This window comes from Anastrepha obliqua, chromosome 5 (assembly GCF_027943255.1).
Source record: "Anastrepha obliqua isolate idAnaObli1 chromosome 5, idAnaObli1_1.0, whole genome shotgun sequence".
Taxonomy (NCBI): Eukaryota; Metazoa; Arthropoda; class Insecta; order Diptera; family Tephritidae; genus Anastrepha; species Anastrepha obliqua.
This window is the reverse complement of record NC_072896.1, coordinates 50870386-50893238: the sequence shown is the minus strand read 5'-3', so window position 1 is coordinate 50893238 and position 22853 is coordinate 50870386. Positions and strand designations below refer to the sequence as shown.

The 22853-nt window shown below is 33.2% G+C and overlaps 2 protein-coding genes across 3 annotated transcripts; one reads left to right on the top strand and one right to left on the bottom strand.

Moving 5' to 3' along the window:
• Nucleotides 1–11143: 11143 nt before the first annotated feature.
• Nucleotides 11144–15817, bottom strand: LOC129248084 (6-pyruvoyl tetrahydrobiopterin synthase). 2 transcript variants are annotated; one of them, XM_054887518.1, is made up of 5 exons: nucleotides 15708–15817; nucleotides 15080–15248; nucleotides 13660–13739; nucleotides 11548–11693; nucleotides 11144–11477 (listed from the first exon to the last, which is right to left on the bottom strand). In XM_054887518.1, the coding sequence occupies exons 2-5, from the start codon at nucleotides 15142–15144 to the stop codon at nucleotides 11262–11264; spliced, it is 507 nt and encodes a 168-aa protein (XP_054743493.1). In that variant the 5' UTR covers nucleotides 15145–15248; nucleotides 15708–15817; the 3' UTR covers nucleotides 11144–11261. The 2 variants fall into 2 exon arrangements, with proteins under 2 accessions (XP_054743493.1, XP_054743492.1); XM_054887517.1 differs by having other exon boundaries at nucleotides 15677–15811.
• Nucleotides 15818–19157: 3340 nt separating this feature from the next.
• Nucleotides 19158–20794, top strand: LOC129248082 (putative nuclease HARBI1). Its single transcript, XM_054887516.1, has 6 exons — nucleotides 19158–19223; nucleotides 19305–19481; nucleotides 19537–19856; nucleotides 19916–20019; nucleotides 20078–20225; nucleotides 20286–20794. Exons 2-6 carry the CDS (start codon nucleotides 19369–19371, stop codon nucleotides 20663–20665), a joined length of 1065 nt encoding a protein of 354 aa, XP_054743491.1. The 5' UTR covers nucleotides 19158–19223; nucleotides 19305–19368; the 3' UTR covers nucleotides 20666–20794.
• Nucleotides 20795–22853: the final 2059 nt, after the last annotated feature.

Here is a 22853-nt window from a genome sequence, read left to right as displayed (position 1 = left end):
CTTCCATAGGGCAGGGCATTCACAGAGGAAATGGAAGATTGTTTCCTTTTTCTCCGGTTGTTTGCAACTGTGACAGTACGTGTTGTGAGAGATGCCCATTTTAGCTGCTTGTTCTCCCACAGACCAAAAGCCAGTTATGATTGCCGTTATTCTCCAGGCGTCCCGTCGTTTCATGTTTATCAATGTTGACGATTGCTTAAGGTTATAGGTGGGCCATAACGTTCTGCTAATTTTGCATTTCGTCTGGTCTCTCCGTCTACAATCCGCAATTCGGAGGTATTTTAGGGAAATTGCGCTCTTGACTGCATCTAATGGTGTGAATACCGATTCTGCAAGAGCGTTATTCATGGCAGATCCCCTTCTTGCCAGTTCACCTGCTGTTTCTTTACCTTCAATGCTCCGATGTCCCGGGGCCCAGATTAAGTTAACTTTATGGTTATGGTTTGTACATAGTTATGTAAGCATTGATTGCATATTTTTTGCATATTAAAATTTCGTAGAATTCCAATGTCTACAAATCAGAATTCATAGCTTCTTATACAATGCAAAGATAGTAAAATTTTTTTTTTACTATTATTAGCTTAACAATTTTATTTCAAAACCACAAGTTAACTCAGTAATTAGAATTTTTAAATGATGTTCCTGATGTAGACACTTCCCTGCCTTGTGGAGCTGACTGAAGCTTATTATATGACTAATACGAGTATTAAATAGTGAGAAATACGCAACCAATTGCGAAACCCGAGGGAAAAATCGTCAACTTCGCCACACACACGCAAGCGATTGCAAGTTGACAGAAAATATTTGTCAAATTTCCATCAGTTTGCCAACTGCGCCACACACGCATCAATCAATTGAAATTTCAACCGATTGTTTGGATTTGTTGTCTGTTTGTGCCCAGCTTAAAATCGAAATAATGCTTTCTAAACAGGGTTAAGCATTTTGCACTAGTGGTAGTTAAAATAAGGGTTTCAGCGTAAGCCACCAGTTTTTATGCTTTAACTATCCTGTTTTGCATTAATTATCTAGCGCACTATGCCCAACCCTGTTTCTAAAGTGCATCTGTTAACTCTAAAGTACATTTGACGTCTTCTAAAGAACATTTGACTATATTCTAAAGTCCCTATGTTTCTTTCTGTCGAATTGACGATTTTTAAAATCAAATTGATATTTTCGAAAGTACTGTTGGAAAATGAGAAAACTGCTTTATATTTCGCATTCATTAATACAACTGGGGATGCGCCCTTAAGGGGTAACACCACTGTACACGCGTAAAATAAACACGATTTTTAAAGAATTTTTTTGTATAGAAGGAAAGGGGAAACAATCACTCTGATTTGGGAAGTTATTACTTATATACTACAATAAAATACAAAACTACAAAGTTTGATCGAAAAATTTTACAAAATGGCGGCATTGGAGACATTTTTGTAATGTGGTTTCTCTTGAAGGAGCTCCGCGGCACGCAGCACAGAGGGTGCAAATTTTAATCTGGAACAAAGAAACATTTTTTTTCTTAATCTAGATAAGAATAGCTAGAGAAACACGTAGGGGATTTAAAAAATATTTATTTTTGTGGAATTAGTAAGCATTTGAAGGAAAAAACTCTATTTTGGACTAAAAAAACGGCACTTAAATAATTATAACAATCGTTTAAATTAATCTATCGAAAATCCCCTACGCTCTTCTCTTAAGAAGGTTATTATACAGACGTAGTGAAAAACCTGATTAGAAATATTTAAAATTGTTTGAGTTATGCTGCGTGCCAATTTCAGAAAACGTGTTTTGAGAAAAACGCGTTTAAAGTTTGGAAATTTGGAGAAGTCGTTAGGTAGCAGTCACTAACGCTTGGTTAAAAGCATAAAATATTTATGAAATAGACTTCGGTAACGTATAAAACTTTTTGTTCTGTATTTTAAAAGGTTCAAAAAATTTTTTAAGCTTATAAAAAAAAAATCTTTAATCCTTAATCGTGAACGCCGGAGCCACCCTTTGAAATGATGATATGTTATAGTTATGAACAGGGTTCGGATGTTGATTAATAATTTTACACCTTTTTTAGCGAATAGGTAGACGTTGTTGCACACAGAAATCGGTTACTTATAGATGTTAGAACCCAATTCTAAAAATTATAAGTGAAATTTCTTGCATTTTTGCATTAATTAAAAAAAATACAATTTTTTGTGTTTTGAAGATGAAAGATAAACCAAAAAACATAGAATACAAAGAATACATTAGATCCCATGAAACAGCAAAATGAAAAAGTTGTCTAATAGCGGTCGCCCATCGGCAGGCAATGGCAAACCTCCGAGTGTAGTTCTGCCATGAAAAAGCTCCTCATAAAAAACCTTCTGCCGTTCGGAGTCTGTAAATCCCTTTATTTGTGAAACAACATCAAGACGCATGCCACAAATAGGAGAAGGAGCTCGGCCAAACACCTAACAGAAGGCTAGCTGCCAATTATTTATTTTTTATTTTCTATCTATGTTTATTGGAATAAGTCAGAGCTGAAACACAACACAAAATAATTACACACATAAAGTAACATACTATAAAACTTTTATATTTTAATATGTAAAGTATCTTTAAATATATACGAATATAGTTTCTTAAACATTAGTCTTTGGAATTTTTCCTTGTATGATAGTTGTATGAACATAAATAGTTTACACCGCGTATCGAATTTCCGCACCAAATAAAGTGATAAGCGAAAGTCACCTCTCGAGTTGCTGCATTAAATCATATGTTGAGCGAGACTCTCCTCTCGAGTGCAAAGAGACAGGACGTTTCACTTGTACTTTTAAATAAGAATAGTGAAACCTGAAAGAAACTAAATTTATAAATATTTAATTTTAAAACATCTAGCGCTTTTTGAAGTTGTAACTGCTTTGTGTCATTTTGTTAAAAGCATTTTTTAAGATTTTTTACGTCATCAACATTTGAACCCTGGTTATGAAACATTCGCGGGTTATCAATGGGATTAACACTGGGGGATTAATAGGAAAGTTTTTTTTTTTTTTTTTTTTTTTTTTTTTTTTTTTTTTTTTTTTTTTTTTTTTTAACTTTTTATTTGTTTATTGAATCGGCCTCACAATAAGTATTCAAATCTTAGAACTAAAAAGAAAAATTTTATTTTATCTCATTTTCTACAATAAATAATTATCAAATGGCCCTCTACTCATCGGGGTGGTAGGTCATTTCTTCGAAGCCTGGTCGTATGTTGCGTACTCAGGAGTTGACGTGCGAACGAGTTCGGGTGATCTTGCAATTTCAACTGATAGTTTTCACGAACTTTTTTGAATACTTCCTTCACCATCGGTACATCTAGGTCCCTATGGATGTTGTCGTTTCTTATATACCACGGCGCTCCAGTTATGGTTCTTAAAATTTTCGACTGTGCTCTCTGTATAAGGTCGATACTGGACCTGCTGGCCGTTCCCCACAATTGGATTCCATAAGTCCAAATTGGTTTCAAAATTGCCTTGTACAAGAGGACTTTACAGTCAAGGCTCAATCTTGATTGCTCATTATTTAGCCAGTGAAGGTTTGAAGCTTTGATTCTCATATTAAGCCGCTTTGCCTCGATGTGGCGTCTCCATGTTAAACGCCTATCTAGGTGAACGCCAAGGTATGTGACGTGATCAGACTGTGGTATGCATACGTTGTTAAGGGTAACCGAGGGGCAGTCTCCTCTTCTAAGCGAAAATGTGACATGTTTACTTTTTATTTCGTTCACTTTTATTCTCCATTTTTTCAGCCACTTTTCTAAAAGTCTGAGATATTTATTTAGCTCTCTAGATGCCAGAGACGGATCATTTTGAGAACTAAGCACAGCGGTGTCGTCAGCGAATGTAGATATAGTCAAACTATCGCACTCGGGCAGATCAGAAGTATAAATTAAATACAAAATTTGGCCTAGTACACTGCCTTGAGGGACACCAGCTTCAATTTCATATTCATGAGTCACACAATCGTTGCATTTTACTCTGAATTGTCTGTTTGTTAAGTACGATTCCAGAACTTTGTGTGTAATAGGTGGCAAACAGCGTTTTATTTTATGTATGAGACCCTCATGCCAAACTTTGTCAAATGCCTGTGCCACATCAATAAAAATTGCTGAACAGTATTTTTTAAGTTCAAAACATTTTCTTATTTCCGCAGTTAACCGATTTACTTGCTCGATTGTCCCATGTTGTTCTCGAAAACCAAACTGATGTGGAGGGATTATATTACGTTCGTTTAAAAACGGCATCATTTTGTTTCTCAAAACTTTTTCAAATAATTTTGACAAACACGGCAACAAACTGATTGGTCGATAGGACGATGGCACATTTAAGTCTTTGCCCGGCTTAGGAATCATTATTATTAAAGACGTTTTCCAGCTCTTTGGAAAAATGCCTATAGGAAAGTGATGCGAATAACTCAGCCACTACTCTCTAAATGCAACCTTCACCCACTGTCCTAGACTTCATGTTCTGGACTTGGTACCCCCTGTTTTTGCTAAGTGGGATCTGTCGACCGAGTCAAGGCTGTATAACTTTTCTCTCAACCGGGAAGAAATTCCTACGCCTTGCTAGTCTAGTGGCAAAACCGGCAGACTCGGGCCTAGGTTCGGATGCAGAATGCTAATCCCCTACTCAGCTTAAACTTATCGAATAGTGAAACCGGAACTGCTTGAAAAAATATATATAATATATACTTGAAGAAGTAAGCCAACTGCGCTCTTACATATAAATTTTAATTTTTTTTAATAGAGGGCCTGAGTACAATCCGAAGTTGAAAATCGAGGAGAATTTCTAGCTTTCTAGAACCAACTACATATATGTATGTCAAAATTATGCTAAATAAATGATAAAATTTAGCGCTCCGACTATGCTAAAAAACATAAAATAAGAAGAGCAACTCTTTATTTTAGATCGACTTATATAAAAATATGTTATTTATTAAATATATTCCCAACTTTATAAAATAGCATTCAGCTTAAAATAATTTATCCGAAAAACAGGAGACACTCTAATACATGTATGTATGTATATATATAATACATGAATGTAGATTTGTTTGATTAGCATATCCCCAAAATAACCGACGACCGTAGCGGAATGGGTTGGTGCGTGACTACCAGAAGTTTCACAATAAGTAATAGGTATTTAAAATTAAAAATTAATTACTTTCAAATAAAACAATTAACAAATATCGTACATAGAGTGCACCAAGTGGTGCATCCATATTTTATATACAGGTATTCAATATTACAGATATAATATTAATTTCCTTTTAAGTCGCTGAAAAGTCTCTGTATGAGAAGTCAGAGTAGAAATAAGGTGATTTGAATGATAAAGAATTTTTTGTTGCATGCTTTTTAATTTCAAGACCAAGTAGAATGGAGCGTTCTCAATCATTCTAAAATATGATACATATAAAAATACATTAGTATATACATATAAAACATGCTATTTAGTATTTAAAAATCAATTAAATATCCTCGTAGCACACTTATTAAAATATTTAACGGCTTAGCCAAGCAAAAGCAAACGGCTCGTGATGTACACAAAATATCAATTTTCTTTATAATATTTAACAAAATATACAACTATGTACAAGTAGTATTTAAACGCGTAGTAATTACAATACTTATAAAATGCAAATGATAAATACAATGGATAATTTGTTATAGCTGAAAAATGAAACTAAAACAATTCAATTTGAAAAAAAAAAATGTTATTTAAATACGAAATAGATTTAGTTGGAGATCCATAGGCACATAAAAATTATACAAATTTGTGTAGATATGTATCGGTTGATATAATATACATATCATTATATCTCATAACAAAGCGATATACTTTAAATGTCTATTATGTATGTACGAGTATGCAAAGGCAAAATTCAATTTTAGTTCTTCAGATTTATTTTTCTACGTGCAGATATGTATGATTTTTTATTAGTTTTTAAGTTTTTAAATTAGATTTATTGAATCTTTATTTGCTTTATATATGAAACAATGGTTGTACTCGTATTAAATATTATATTTAATGACACCCATGAATTTGCAGAATAGGCACATAATATTTGAAGATTATTTCGACCATTTTGTTAAAGCAGACTGCAATTTTAAAATATCTAAAATGTTAATGTTTTAATTAGTTACTTTTATTTTGAAAATATAAAAGTTATATATGTTATATATAAAAGGGTTATAATAAATAAATATTTGTTTCATATAGCGAGTATTTCTGTTTTATTTACATACAAATATTTACCTTCATATTTAAAACTAATAGCAGCGCGACATAACATATTGCAAATTTTTGAAAATTGATTTATTTTTTGTATAATTGTTTTTTTTTTTTTATAAATACATATGTGCCCATAATTATGAAAGTGGTCTATGTCATATATTTCTTGTTTCGAGATATTTAATGAATTGCGTTTGAACGAGTTAAAAAATAGTTTTATATTATGCGACTTTTAATTTATAATTTCCTTAGTCTTTGTTAATGGAAATTTATTATCCATATGAAATTTATTATCAAAATTAACTCAATGCCCTATAAATGACCTAATGCAATAAAAAATAAGGAGTTTTATTTGAAACAATAAGTTTAATAAAATAATTCTTGAACATTTATTATTTTGAAAAAGTTATCCATTTTTATTATTTCGAGTTTTTAAGATTCTTAAAATGTTCCTGAAAATATGGAGAGATGTGTGGTAGTAAACCCATAATATCTTTAAGTTTTTCTTCCGTTACTGGTCTAGTGGTGGTATATAATGGAAGTAATTTAATATTTTCGTGTATTTTTGGTCTTCCTCTTTTAGGTGAAAGATCCAAAAAGGGGAATTGAGAATCATCTAAAGAAGTTTTGTAGAACATTTCATAAGGTTCATTTTTCAAGAAACGCATCTATTGAATTTTCAACCAAGAGTAGTCTGTCTCCCGCCCGCTGTTTATATATATATATTTTTTTGTTATTGATTCTTCTAGTGACTTCGTCGACTGTGACATTTATTTTTTTTTTTTTCTCACCAAATGAATTCCTTATAACGTTGAAATTACATCCGCTATCTAAAGGTTCGCGGCCGCCGTAGCCGAATGGGTTGGTGCGTGACTACCTTTCGGAATTTACAGAGAGAACGTAGGTTCGAATCTCGGCGAAACACCAACATTAAGAAAAACATTTTTCTAATAGCGGTCGCCACTCGGCAGGCAATGGCAAACCTCCGAGTGTATTTCTGTCATGAAAACGCTCCTAATAAAAATATCTGACGTTCGGAGTCGGCTTGAAACTGTAGGTCCCCCCATTTGTGGAACAACATCAAGACGCACACCACAAATAGGAGGAGGAGCTCGGCCAAACACCGAAAAAGGGTGTTCGCGCCAATTACATATATATATGGTTCACACAACAATAAAAACTTAGAGTTTTAAACTTTGTACAAAATTTAATTTTTTTTTTAATTTTCATCAAAGTTTCAAACTTGTTAGTCAAAATGTTTCAAAAAATTCGGAATATGCTGTTTAGTAGACCATTCAGTTTTTGCAGCAAATGGTGAGTGGCTCCAAATTCGCATTGATTTTTTATCATATTTTTTGTTGGCGATGTTATACATTTTCTTCCATTATAACGGATGCTCGAATATTTTTGTATAAGGGAAAATTTTATAGGATAGATAACTACTTACACAATTTTTTAATTGTGTCTAAAAAATTTTAAATTTTAATTTTGCACTCGAGACCGTTTCCGCGTGCACTAGAGTTCCGTTATAAAAAAAATGTAAAGGCCTTTAAATACGCAATACGCGTAATGAAATCTGTTAGTTTTATGAGAAATTCTGAAAGCGTACAGTGATTTTACTATTTTACCGAAGTTAAAAACGTAGACGACTTCCTCGAACGAGGCTAAAAAAAAAAAAGTACCTCTCCAAAGCAAGATCAAAAAATCATTGATTAGTTTGTAACGGAGCCGAACTTATCGTTGCGTGAAACTGAAGCAGTTTTAATGAAAAGTGGTGTTAATGTACATATGCAGTGACACGATTCGAGGACATTTTCGTACAGAAGACCCAAATTCCGGAGCACATTGAAAAAGGTCTTGCATGGATATGGATTAAGGCAAATTCAGAACAGAATTGGGCAAATTTACGAATAGTTGCATATGTCGTTCCAGGTGTACTACTGATAATCGGCAACTTCAACGAACTGTTAAGAATCCAGTTAAGGTTCATGTTGGAAGCTGCCTCTCCTTTGGCCTTTGATTTTTGTTTACCACCAGTTTGAATAAAATTTACCAGAAAGCATTGTTATCGTCAGCTGCGAACCAACCTTGAATTTTAAAAGAATACAACGATCCCAAGCATCGAAAGCGATGGTGTGTAAAATGGAAAGAGCAAAATGGTATTTAACTGTTGGATTGGCCTGATTCCAACCCTATTGAAAATGTTCTATTGCCGAAACAAACAAAAACTCAAAGGAAAACAAATATGGACTTTCAAACAGTTATTAAACGAAAACATTCCCATTTAATTTTTGTAGGATGCTGTTGAATCGGCTGTTCTTGGCGGGATATATGTAAATCCAGTACCGTATAACTGGATTTCGCAAGAAGGTGTCTCTCGTCGCACGAAAATTTAATTGAATAGAGTTTATTTTATGTTTATGTATAGGGTGCTTTTTTAGCTGCATGAGAACTATCGATATCGATAACTATTGTTTGATAGCTGAGAATGTCAAACTGTGTTGATATTTCGGGTTAGTAAAGTTACGTTCACATATACATTAATTAGCGATAGATCCACAAAATTAATCTACCCGTTCACATATGGCAGATTACCTGCAAAATTGACAATCAGCTGTCAAGATTGTTTCGAAAGGTTTTTCTTCATAGAAATTGTTTTGGTGGAATATCCTGGAGTTTTTGGTTTATTTAATTATTATTAATGATATGAAGAAAGGTCAAGGAGAAGGAATAGCTAATTTAATTGCGCAATTGGCTGTTATAAATAGACAGTTGTAAGGAATCTTTCAATGACGTCTACTGAGGTAGCAAAAAGCTATGGTCGAAAAAATTGTATGCGAAATTCGATATTACATTTTATAATAAGTAATAAGTAATAAGAGGACAGCGTGTACGTACACATGCTTTTTCTGTAATATGAATGCATATTGTTAATTATAATTAAAAAAATTTAAATTATATAATATTAGAATTATGTCTACAAACCTGTTTTCTTTGCCGGGGTCCATTTCATTCAGGATTTTCTTTGACGTTTCTCTTCGTAAAATAATTACCGATAGCACTGGGCTGTATTTAGAAAAGAGTGGTAATAATCTAGGACTATTTTATAATCGCAGATTTCGCGAGAGAAATTTTGTATGTCGCTTTTTAATTTCGGATTGGGAGTTAAGCACGAAAAAGTAGATAATATACTTATGGTTGATTGGCTTGATTTTTATTGCATGTTTTTAAGTATAATATAATATCTTAAAAATATGTGAAAATTTGAAGTCAATCCGAAAAATACTTTTCGAGTTATTCAACAATTAACAAAGGGCGTTCGGGCCCTCCGGAGCAGACAGCAAAACTTTAAATGCGTTTTTCTCGAAACTATGTTTTTTGAACTGGTGATTACTGTAGCTTAAAAACCGTTTGGTAGATTTCAATAAAATTTATAGTGCTTTTGAAAAACATAAAACACTCGTGCCTGATCGAACGATTTTTTTTTCAAAAACTTCGATTTTTTTTAAACAATTAATTGTAGGTTTTTTCTCGAAAATCTGAAAAATATTTCCTGAGGTCGTTAATTTTGAAAAAAAAGCTTCGATCGATTATCTATTAATAAAACTAATTTCTATTTTCCGATTTATTTTAGATAAATCTCCAAGAACTTGGATGTGATCACCGCAAGGGATGATGCTGAAGAAACGGGCTCCACACAAACAGCGATAACTTTTACAATTATTAATTTTTTTTTTAATTTTGCTTAAGTCAGGTCGAAACATGAAGAATTAATGCTATGTTTTTGTTTTTGTAAAATAAAGCGATTGACTAGCAAAAAAAAATTACTGAAAATCATCATTTTTCAAGCCTCTGACTACCCCTAACCCCTTATATGTGAACGTATTATAAGAAGAAAAATATCTGTTTCCAAAGTTCATAGAGAAATGGGGGCATCATCGGTTCTTATTTCTTTAGAATGTCGAGCGATGTCGATCAATGCTGACTGAATTTTTGCTTACAAAAATTAATCGGGTAAACATTGAAGTAATTGGGTCCAACAACAAGGCGTAATTTATTGGAATATTCAAACAACCATTGACGCCATATATATATCGACTTGGGGAAAAAGAAATCCATTTTCTTTTTTATTTTGCGCAAATGGTTTAAAACTGTTTATGGACGATCTTTAACTTCTGGGCTATGTAACGATACTACCATGCGGATCAACTTCGATTATTTCTGTGAGTTTATCGACATATTCTTTAAAATCAAAATGCCTGGACGAAATCGACGAAACAAAAATTGCACGTAATTAGGTGTTACAGTATCGGCAACATAAACACCATTCATAATTTCATCGGCGTGGCTTGCATTTTCGCCTTTATTTAAAAAAAACTGTAAAATGTACCGAATTTTCTTTGTTGATTTTCATATTTAGCACCCTGTATCTCACAATTGAATGGAACAAACAAAAAACAGCAAACGATTTTTTAGTGTGAAATGTCACCTTACGAGCATAAACTTTAAATTGTTCGATCGGTACTTTACGAGATATCGATCACTACAGCCATCTATCGAGAAAATAAAGGATTTCTTTTTCCCCAACGTAATATTTTACACACATATTCAAAAAAAAAAAAAAATAAGATTGAGTCCGTTCGCTATTATCGCTATTGAGTATATAAATCCATTTAGTACGTATTTTTATGGTTCGTTTAATATAATACTATTTAAATCATAGGCTCCATTATTGCAATAAATAAATAAAAGCCTAGCGTTTAGCAAAATTTACTACACATAAAGATAAAGACAATGCGGTTACACTCTAGCTTAATCAGTCAATTCAAATTAATCTAACCTTAGTCGAGACAAAGGCCATCTTTGTTGATATTCTGCTTGATTAAACAATTGAACATCTAAAATAGGCTTATAAAAATGTACTGGAATTGTTTATTGTTTATAGGTTACATTTCCTTCTTAACTAACTTTAATTAAATTCATATTCATAAATTTCTTCCAAATTATAGTTGCGTTTGAGCATTAGTCCGAATCAGAAGAAATGTTGGTGCAAGAAGTTTTGGCCGAACGTTTGATCTGTAAATTTTGATAGAAGCCATTCTGATGGTATGGTCCACGATAAGTTACTGAATTTTTATCAGTCTCATAAACCTTTACTTCATATAATAATTCTGGGCGCTGCAAACACTGTCGCACATTATCCCAAATGTAAACGCAGACATTTTCTGTAGTGCTGGGCTAAAGTGTGGAGTAAGAGAAAGCTAGCATGAATCAAGGAAAACAAAGGCTTTTTAATCGTTACGCTTACAGTTTTTTTGAAGAAATCCACATCTTGATCTAGATTTTTGTGATCCAAATTCTGGAATACCACCTTATCTAATGCAGTCTTCAATTCAGTGATATTCATTACCATTCCTGTGCGCATGTCAACGGGTCCACGTACTGTCACTTCAACTGCAAAGATAAAATTTATGTTAAAGAATTCAAGTACAATCTACGATATAAGATTAATTACACAAAGGCTCGCAACCCCTTTGATTTTCAGTGCATTTTAAAGGTTGAATGACTTATTTTTTAACTTATTATTTTTATTAATAGCCAGAAATTTCTAATTATTTTAATACAAAAAAGAGATCTATTAGCACTTATACTCATTTTATAATATATATTGATTACATTTTTGATGTTTAAGTGGCGCAGAGTAGAGATGCTAGTCCCACGATCTCAGTGTTTGTAAGTATAAACTATTTGATTTTAATCCCGGACAAATTTTTTAGTATTAATAATCTATGTTTCTGCTATTTTTCACAAAAAGTAGTATTCGTAGCCGAATAGGTTAGTGCGTCATTACCATTGGGAAGCACCCAAGTTAAAATGTCCGAACATGAAACATCAATTGGTGGAACAAGTTTTTTCTAATAGCGGTTGCCCCTCGGTAGGCAATGGCAAACCTCCAAGTGTATTTCTGCACCACGAAAAAGTTGCTCATAAAAAACGATCCAACGTTCGGAGTCGACTTAAAACTGTAGACCTCTCCATTAGTGTAAACTCACGAAAACGCATACTACATATAGGAGGGGGAGTTCGGCGAAATAAGTGGTATAAACGCCAATTATATGGATATGTTAAAGTGATTGTAGTTTTCAGTAAAAAACCAAAGTCTTGAAGAATTTTTACTGAATTAAATTAAGTTATTTCCCACGATAATCATTGCTAACATTGTTGCTATTGTCAAACCGGGCACAGATGACGCCAACGGTTTTTTTTGTTTTTAAATTATTGTTAAATATTAGGTTCTTTCCACAACTTTACGTGGGAGCCCGCAGGATCCAATAGTAGCCCGAAAATCATTCCCGTAGTTAGAAAATAGGTAATTTTTTGGATCGTAAGTGCCTCCTTCTTCATGCCCGAAACAGCCCAAACTTTTTCTCCGTGTAAATATGGATCAAATGTCAAACTGCATATCGGCTGTTTTGTATTTACATACGAGTAGGAAGTAATATGTAGTGAAAATTGGGAAAATACAAAATATAGATAAAATTGATCAAAATGTAAATTTTTCATTTCTCTTTAAATGGAATCGAAATCAATTTTTCATGGTGTCCTGTAAGCTAAGCACAAATGGACGCTCTTACGTCAAACTCTCATTTAGTGTGGCATACATTACACCGAAAAAGATGAAACCCTTAAGGAGAGACTTAGAACCTACCATATTATCTTAAATCTTCAATTCAAAAAATACAGAACCGCTTTATAATACAAATATGTTATATGTCGAGTTTTTCCATGGAAAAGGATCAGAACAATTTTATGTAACGCTTGCGTCGACGGTACAAAGCTTCGAAACTATTATATTTCAATTCAGTTAGTATAACGATTCGAGGAAATGAAGAGCTTTATGAAAATTGTATAATAATTATTAAAATATGTAAAACTCAAGTTTGAGACCTTTTGGAAATATATAAATATCTGCGGTCGATTTCGGACCAAGCCGATTAGCAATTAATAGGGGTATTCGGGTCGAAGTGCAAAATTATAATTCGGTAAAAGGGAAATATTTTCCATGCACTTTATTTTCGTTAAATTTTCCCGTGTATAGAATAAACTATATATTATAATATCGAGTTAACGCGGCGATACGCGCAATAAAGCTGCGTAGCATATCGGTATTGCGTCAGCTCTTTTGTATTGACATTCATTTCATCAACGCATTTCGAGGAAGCAGCAGTGGGATCTTTAAATTAATTAACATAAAATGTATTTTATTTTGCTCTGAATAAATTAAATAACAGAAAAATAAATGCGATCAGAATTAAAACGTTTAATGAGTTACCAAAGCCGAGTTACAAATTGAAACTTTCCAATTTATACTCTTGCACCTCTTAAAAAATATGCATTAAAAAGTTAGAAGTATAACTACCTGTGTAATTGTGCCCATGTCCGTTTATATGGTTGCATTTTCCGAAAACTTCGGCATTTTCGACATCACTGAGTTGCGGGCTAGTGAGATAAAGAAATTTATTCAACTGACTTTTAACAATCAAAAATAATGCAAGCTTTAAATTAAATAATTTAGATTTTTTATTTTATTTAAATAAATAAATAAATAATAACAATTTTAAATTTCAGAATAAGAACACCAAAAAAAGTTATGAGATAGCAAGCTACGAGAATACCATAAGTTTGCGGCAAGTGTGCAAGACAATTGATTACACAGGCCGACAAAATTAAACCAACATTCAGACCCAGAAACCAGACTATATATTTCCGAAGGTTTATGATGCGCTGAATCCAAATCTGGCCTCAGAATTCCTCTATCAGCTCTGGTTTTCGAGATATCCTAACCTAAAAGTGCAAAAAACACCGTTTTTGCCCATATTTGAGGTTGTGTAGCCTTGCAGATGTTTTCTTTCACCAAAATTAAAGGATGGCATCTTTAAATACAAGCCTTCTTTTTTCAAATGGCGTTGAGTTTGCTCAAATATAATTTTTTTTCGCTGAGATATCGCATTTTGAAATTTTCATGTTTCTAAATTTTCCTACACCTGAAAATGTCTATGTTATCTCAATCGATTTTGGATTCAGCGCATCATAAACCTTCGGAAATATATAGTCCGGTTTCTGGGTCTGAGATGCTGTCGGCTTGTGTTATTGACGATACGATTTTAGAGAGAAATTTTTAGTATTACTTATTTTCACAAAAAGCTCCAAAAAAAAATTAAGTAACTGTCGGAACAAAGGTAAAGCATGAAAACAAGAATGATGACTCTCAAGTGTACGTTATTTTAACCGCGATTATGCTATTTAAAGCTCTAATAATTGTAATACAATAATTTGTGGTTAATTGGCAATGAAGCACAACTGTTCACACATTCCCGCTCACTGGAATAAATACGAATAGAAAAGCTATGAAGAGAGATCTAGCACACTAATAATTTTAGACTGTAGTTTACTTCACGATGCAATAAATTAGTCCGCAAAAAGTGAGCTTACTACCAATTACCTCTTCTGGGCAAATTATTGGAATTTTCCCGAAAATAATAAGCCCTTTACATTTGGCTGCAAGAGCTACTTTACGTCGATCCCACTGATACACAAACATATACATATATATGTAAGAAATGAATTAAAATTAAAATAAAGACGGAATGGCAAGCAAAATATTGACACAATTTATCAAGGTCAACATTTAATCGCACCTAAGAGCACATTGGCTTAGCAGCCTGTTTTAACTTCAATAGCTGTCACTCACATATGTACATACATATGTTGAGTAGCATGACTATACCTGTATTTATTGCTATTTACATATGTTCGTATGCACGAATTTACTTCCTTACCTATGTAAACGGTGGCAAGCGCTGAATGTTTCTTTGCGTGTAAGGAATGCAACAGGTTGCGACATTTTTACTTTCTATTATTTATTTATAACAAAATTCCAGTTATCTCAAGAGGAGGGTGCGCAAGCGGAAGTTGTTAATTTATTGTTCCTGTTTTTGCTTTTGCGTGCTATGTCGAAAACAGACAGATTATTGGATTGGATTTGAAATGTGGACAACCAAATTTGGTGTATAAATGGTAGCGTTGGAAAGCTGGTGTCTTAGACTCCTTGAAATATTGACTGCCGGAAGCTTATAGTTTTCGAGTTATTTGTAGTTAAAGTGTTTACATTTGTTGACAACACAAGGCCATTTTCCTATGAAGGTAAACACTTATCTCAATTGTTTTAATTACACACATAATTTACAAAAATTAAAAGTGTATTACGTCTGTACTTTAATCATTATTTATAAAAAAAACTTATTGAAATATGATTATAAAATAACTTTAACTTGCACTCTGCCAGGTAGCAAAAATTGTTCGAATTTGGCAGCAAATGAACGCGTTGTCAGCTTTCCAACGGTACCACTTTTACTCCCAAAATCAGTTCTCCTTACTTTAAAGTTTCGCAGCGTATTTATTAATTACATGTATTTATTGATTACAAATGTTAAGGTTTATTCAACTAAAATATTTGTACACGAAAACAAAACTTGACTCTCGGCTGGAACTCTTCGACGGTGAATGCGGACGTTAGGATAATGGTGCTGCCATATTTATACACTAATAGAATACTGTGCCGCGGTGTATGAGCGACGGCGGCCAATAACGTTTCCACTCAACTATGAACATATATCTATTATATATTATATAACAGACAGCTAAATGATCTTTTAAGCTATTACAACTGTTTTCTTCAAATTAACAGTTATTTTAATAATACATGGAAGAAAATGGGTCAAATTAATTTAAACTTTTCTAAAATTTACCACGTTAGAAAAAATATCAATATTCTTCTGAAATTAAAACGGATCGAACATTTTCCAGGGAACAACACTTAAATAACGATTTTTGAAATAAATTACAAATGAAATTCGAAATATATTTCTTTAGTTTTTAGAAACTTTACATAAAATGTTTATAAGTGCATAAAAAATAAATCACGAAGAAACTTTCAGGAGAGTTTAGATAATTTAACGGGCCAAGAACTGAAAATTCTTCTCATAAACCAATTAAAACAGTCCACTTAAGACTGCATTTTTAACCGAATTTAAGAAAAAAGTATGTGAGGTCACTATTACTTCTATTCTTTATTTTTTCTTTACATTGTTGGCTTGCTTGCTATTTATCAGTGATTATTTATGCGACGTGAATATACATGAACAATTATTCAGCATAAAAGATATATTTATTCGTATGTTAAGCAATCACAGCTGTTTTCTCAATTTTTGCTTCATCGTAGTTCTAGATAATAATAAAAAAATGGTAGGGAGATAGAAACATTATTGTAAGAAAGTGAGTTTTTTATCCTTTCCCTCCTACATGATTTTGTGTCGTTAACACGTTTGGTTTCATTGTGATAACCGTCGTGACGTCGTTAACGGAACGACTATATATCTAAACAAGCCAATAAATAGCTATTTAATCAACTTTCCATGAAGCTAGTAAAAAAGTGAATTCGTTTCTGTAAGCGATTAAATCATTTCGATCACAAGAATAGCGAAATCATTATCTGTCTTTATGGTATTCTCCCTTTGACTAATAATATGTTCGCATATAAGTAGATGATCTACTTTTTCGTGCATAATTTCCAATCCATAATTCAATAGAAAGATTTTCCATACAAAATTTCTCTCCCAAAGTCTGAGATTATAAAATAATCCTAGATAATAATCATACTTTTTGACATCCATTTGTGTAATAGATCATTAGTTTTACGAGTGTTAAGAAAAACGTCAAAGTAAAAACTAAATAAAATGGATGCCGGCAAAGAAAATAGGTTTGCAGACATAATTCTAATAAAATCTTTGTTAGGTAGTATTAACTATGCATTCATATAATAGAAAAAAGCGTGTGTCCATTAACTTGTGTTCTCTTATTACTTATTATAAAATGTAATATCAAATTTCGAATTCGTATTGCTGCCATAATTTTTTGAAATCTCAGTAAACGTCGTCGACGGATTTCTTCCAGTTTATTATTAGCAGCTAATTGCGCAATTAAATTAACTATTCCTTCTCCTTGTCTTTTCCTCATATCGTTAATAATAATTAAACAAACCAAAACCACCAATGTAATTTCATTATTCAATTTCATTTTAAATTTAACCTTTTAAACTTTAAAATAACTTGCAAAACTGTTGTTAGGAATTAAAATGAAATTAAAAAAATAGTGACATACGGGACAAAAACCAATATGTAAATAAGGCAGATAGAGGCAGTTGTAATATGTAAATAATGATATTTGACAGTTATAATGTTAAAAGGCATGGTGCAGCTGTTTACTAAATCTTATTAAAACATAATGTTAACAATAAACGAATACGAGCTCACAAAAAAAAGAATGTTTGTACTATGGCACCTATCGTGAATTTCGCATACACTGAAATTTTGATTTCCGTTGATACGAATTTTTTAAACTTTGTGATAAATACATGGGCACAGATATTTATTACTATCGATAAGAGGAATTAATTCAATATGTTCAGAAGAAGAACCTTAAACGATTTGGCTGAATGAAAAATACGTCAATGCGCTACACGAAGTCCTACAATCGAGTGGAGAGTGCAATAGAAAAAGTATGAACAATGTAAAATTGTACGTACTATAAATTACCATTGTCAATAAAAAAAAAAACATAATTAGCTCTTGCTGAAACTCTAATTAATTTTTATTTAGTTGCGTGAGATGCGAAGGGTGAAAATAAATAGGTACAATTTAATTACAAAAGTACAATTCATAAATGGATTTGAGACAATTTGGAAAGTTTCATGCTCCAATCTTGGTTAACGGTTAACGAAATAAGTTGAATGAGACCATTATAGGCCCGTCACAATGGGTCCGTTCTGTCCGTTCCGGCAACGAATTTTACTGGCAGCAAAATAGATTATGTGCGTTTGAGTAGAAGGCGCCATATACGTTCCGTACCCCATTCGTGCATCCAGATCTCGAAGTAATGTTCGCAAACACTACTTACGACTATCATAAATTCTATTAAATCCCTCTTTCGCTTCAATAGGCACTAGTTTTATAATATATGTATTTCACAACTTTCTTTTGATATATGCGGCAATACTTTCATTGTGGCACAACGGTACGTTTTAGAGGTCACGACAGTCAAATGTGTTGCCGCAATGGCCTTGATGCTGAAAACATTGAAGAACGCACGGAATCCCTTACCGCAGTCCCTTACCGTGCACAAAAACTCACCCCCGAAAACAACTGCGTTCTTTTAATTACATATTTACACAATACATCGGTTTGTGTGTGTATGTGTTTGGTTGTATCTACACAATGTTGCCATTGATATTTTTGCTTACACACTTTTTCACACATCCGCGTTATCAGTTACAATTTTTCATTGTTTAATAAACCAAAGCCAAAAACCAACAAATGCAAATAGTTAATTTATCTATAATTAACATTATTCAACAGTATTTTTAAGCTATTTTAACAAAAATTATCATTTTTCTAAGCTTATTTTGTAAATAATTTCGAAATGTACTGTTTGGCAACACTGTGTGGTGAGAGAGCAATCAGCTGAGTCGGTATTACCGGATTTTTTTAACAATCGTGAAATAAAATCTACGGTACTACGATACGGAAGGAAGGGGTTCTCATTAGTTTGATCAGAACAGCTGCGTCAGGATTGCGTTTACGGTGTTCACTGTTTTCAGCATGACTGCCCCATTATGACAGCCCTATAAGGGATCTTCTCTATAATTTTTGTGAAACCAACGCGAATCTATACAAGATGGTAGCACTAGAGCAACAAAAATGTTTACATTTTTTTTATTTTTCCAATTTGGTGTTGTTTATGTGAAAATTTCCATGATAATGTAAACAACTAAGCAACAAAGAAGCAGCAACGTAAAAATTTAAAATTTAAAATATCAAATCTCAAATCAACGGCTCTGGTGCCACCACTTTGCATGAATTCACCTTGGTACGAAAGCGAATGGATCGTTTTTTCTTCTTAGTTCACAATAGCTTCCAAGTTCTTTCATGTTTTGTTTCGTACTTTTAGGTCACAATAGTTGTGGAACTGTCAAAACAATACAAATGGTGTGCAAATTAAACAAAATTTAAATATGGATCCGAGTTTGCTATTTTACTTAAGCTCTAGTGAAAGTGAGGAGAACGAAAAAATTATACGGAGGCAGCTTAGAGAAAGGAGTAATCCCCTGGCTTTATCAAACAGAATGTAAACATATAAGAAATGCAGATTTTCAAGTAAAACAACAAAAGTTTTATTGCAGTTTCTTAAAACGGTTTCGTTTGACCAAAGAGGCTTTCAAATATGTACTGCAGAGTCTAAATTTAAAGCAGACGGACGCAAAAGCTGTGGCTCCAGTGATACAATTAGCTGCTACTCTTTCTCTTCTGGCAAGCGGCGGTTATCAACATAGTATTAGCAGTGACTACTTAGTTGGCATGAGCCAAAGCACTTTCTCGAAGTTGACATCTCATGTTCTCCTCGAGATGGAAAACAAGTTGTGTCCACAGCACATACAATTTGACCCAGGAGATTCGTCCAAATGCAAAAAGTGGTTTGCGGACAAGTATAAAATAGATGGAGGTGAATGAAAACTTTCTTCGTTGCAATTCGAAATTATTAATTACCATCTTGTTTTTTAGTCACCGGTTGCGTTGATGGCACGCATATTAGATTGCAAAAGCCCTCAGCGGACGAGCATATGTACATCAATCGGAAAGGGCACCATAGCATCAATGCTATGATAGTAAGTTGTTTTTGTAGTGCTAAAATATATCCGGTATTTATTGCTATGTTTTCATAAGATTTGCGATCACACTTACAAAATCTTGGCAATCAACTGTCAATACGGTGGTGCAGCTCATGATTCCTTCGTTTGGAAGCATTCAGACCAAAGGCGAGTTTTGAAACAACGATTTGAGCGTAACAGGCAGGATAATTCATATCTATTAGGTACGTTTGTAAATCTTAAATTATTTTGTATTGTTACATTGAGTATTTTTATTTTAACAGGAGACTCTGAATATCCACTCGAACCGTGGTGTATAACCCCTTACAAGAATCCTTTGGATGGCTCAAGCGAATGTATGTTTAACGATGTTCACTCCAAGGCAAGGCGTGTCATTGAGCGAACTATTGGTATTTTAAAAAGACGCTGGAGAATATTAGGGTACGGCAAAAAAGGAAGATACCATTTTACAAAAGTGGCAAGATTTGCCAATGTGTGTGCAGCGCTACACAATATCTGTATACAATTTAAAATTAATTACAATCCTCGTAACTACGAATCCGACCAAATGACCGAAGTTGAGGCTAGTGAACCAAATAAATTCACTGCAATTGGTCAAACAATAAGAGACCAAATAAAGCACTCGCTTTTAGAATTTACCTAAATTTCAAATTGGCATACATACACACATATAAGTACTTTTAAAGCTGTAAATATTAGCAATAATTAAAAAACAGAATTTGGACAGTACCATTACAATATTAAGAATAAAATAAGCTATATCTATCGCAAATGATTTGTTTTTCATTTTAACGCACTTTTTCACGAACAGGTACATGATAATAATAACCATTTTAATGGATACAACTCAAGGCACATTAAACAGGTAGCAGTAGCAGGGTTGCAGTTTTGTTCTTTTTTATTTCTTTGTCAAATAAGTTTGTTTATATTATTCTAAACTATCAATCTTTATTTATAGATTTTGATATTCTAGGCAAAAACAAAATATATTGCTCTTGTTGCTTTGCTGCTCATGAAGGTGGTGAGAGATTCCCAATTAACGCAATGTAACAATTGTTGTTGTCATCTATGCACTGGGGGTCCAGTAGATGTTGTGTTGAGTCATTATTTCGTACTCAGTCATGCCTTAGCATTATCCATCGGTATGGTATCCACTGCGTATACTTAATTTCATAGAAGGAAATCAAATCAGAGGAAAACTGAGGAACTAAAAAGAGGTTGTCTGTAAAGTCGGTTTACTGACGATAGTTTAACGTGACAACGTCATAAGAAAATATTGATGGAATGGTTGAATTTATCAAAAGAAAATTTTAATTTTATTTTTTTGATAGATATTTTGTATGAATATAGAGATGGAGGTAAATGGAATCGCAATGGAATTGATCGAGTTACATTTACACAAACGTGAAAAATGACGAAACATTTATCAAATTCATGAAAGATATGTTCAATTTCGATTATGCATTAGACGTTAATATGTCAACAACACTAAGAGGCACCATCATCGATTTGCCTTTTTCAAGACACTTTACACTCGAAACACTCCCTTTCATTTCCTACTTTTTATATGATCGTCCTATTCTCAACAGAGAAATGGTTCATTACCATGCACACAGCAAGAAGGCAGATGCAAATACAAATATGTGAATTTATATATTTACAAATGCGCATATACATATGTACACATACATATATATGCTCACTTAAGTAGGACAGAGCCAGATGTCGAACGTTGCCGTTCGTTTGCTTTGTCGTTCGTTATGCGCTTTCGCTTGCAGTTCATTCAAGGTAACGGCAAATGAGCAAGGTAACGACAAATGAGCAAGGTAACGATAAATGAGCAAGGTAACGACACATTTTTTCGTGCGTGCAGCCGGCTAAATCGAATTATAAGACGTTATCACGTCAAAACTTCGACTGGAAGAATTTAGCCAAGACAGCTTGGTACTAGTGAGGCTCTAGGCTCATTTGGCCGATATTTTTACAACCGACTTTTATGTTCTTCACATATTTAAATAGGTTAACGCTTCTTTAAATTTGTGCCAAACCCCCAAGCAAATCAGAGGAAAACTGAGAGAAATATAGAACTTCGACTGAGAGAATTTAACCAGGGCAGCTTGGTACTAATGAGGCTATAGGCTCATCTGACCGATTTTTTGTTTTTAAACCGATTTCACCTCAGGTTGATACTCAGCGAAGTGTTTCCCTAGAAATCTAAAGTTCATGCTTCAAAGCCTATATCATTCGCTTAAAAGAGCTAAACGAGCTTTATCATCAGCAGCTTCATCTCTGCAAAGTGTTCGACAAGGGGACTCAATGCAGGTATTCAAAATGGTCAACCTAGTGTTATTAGCTACTCTAGCCTTCTCCTCAACATGTGAAAGCAGAAAGTCCAGTGGGCTTAATCCCGAAAACGAACGGGTCGAACAATTCGATTCGGAACAGTTAGCTACCAAATGTTAATTCCATTGAATGATAGGGTTCGATCTTTGTCCTTTCTACTGAACGGTTAACCAAATAGATTCACTTAACTGAGGTCGTATAAGATTCTACGGTACTTACTTAACCGTGAATCTGCTCGCTACTGAGTTTACGATTAAGGGGTTAGGGGTAGTCAGAGGCCCGAAAAAATTATGATTTACAATAATTTTTTTTTGCTAGTCAATTGCTTTACAATAATAAAAACATAGCATTAAAACATCATGTTTCGACTTGAATTTAGTAAAATTTCAAAAAAAATTTAATAATTGTAAAAGTTATCGCTGTTTGTGTGGAGCCCGTTTCTCCAAAAGTCTCTTGCGGTGATCACATCGAGTTCTTGGAGATTCATC

Excerpts from the sequence above, each read along its gene's own strand:
- LOC129248084 (XM_054887518.1), bottom strand. The coding sequence starts at position 15,144 with ATGTCGCAACCTGTTGCATTCCTTACACGCAAAGAAACATTCAGCGCT. Across the intron at positions 11,694-13,659 it reads ACATGGGCACAATTACACAG|TTGAAGTGACAGTACGTGGA; the intron begins GTAGTTATACTT and ends TTATCTTTGCAG. Across the intron at positions 11,478-11,547 it reads TGGATTTCTTCAAAAAAACT|CCCAGCACTACAGAAAATGT; the intron begins GTAAGCGTAACG and ends TCCACACTTTAG.
- LOC129248082 (XM_054887516.1), top strand. The coding sequence starts at position 19,369 with ATGGATCCGAGTTTGCTATTTTACTTAAGCTCTAGTGAAAGTGAGGAG. Across the intron at positions 19,482-19,536 it reads CTGGCTTTATCAAACAGAAT|TTTCTTAAAACGGTTTCGTT; the intron begins GTAAACATATAA and ends GTTTTATTGCAG. Across the intron at positions 20,020-20,077 it reads ATAGCATCAATGCTATGATA|ATTTGCGATCACACTTACAA; the intron begins GTAAGTTGTTTT and ends TGTTTTCATAAG.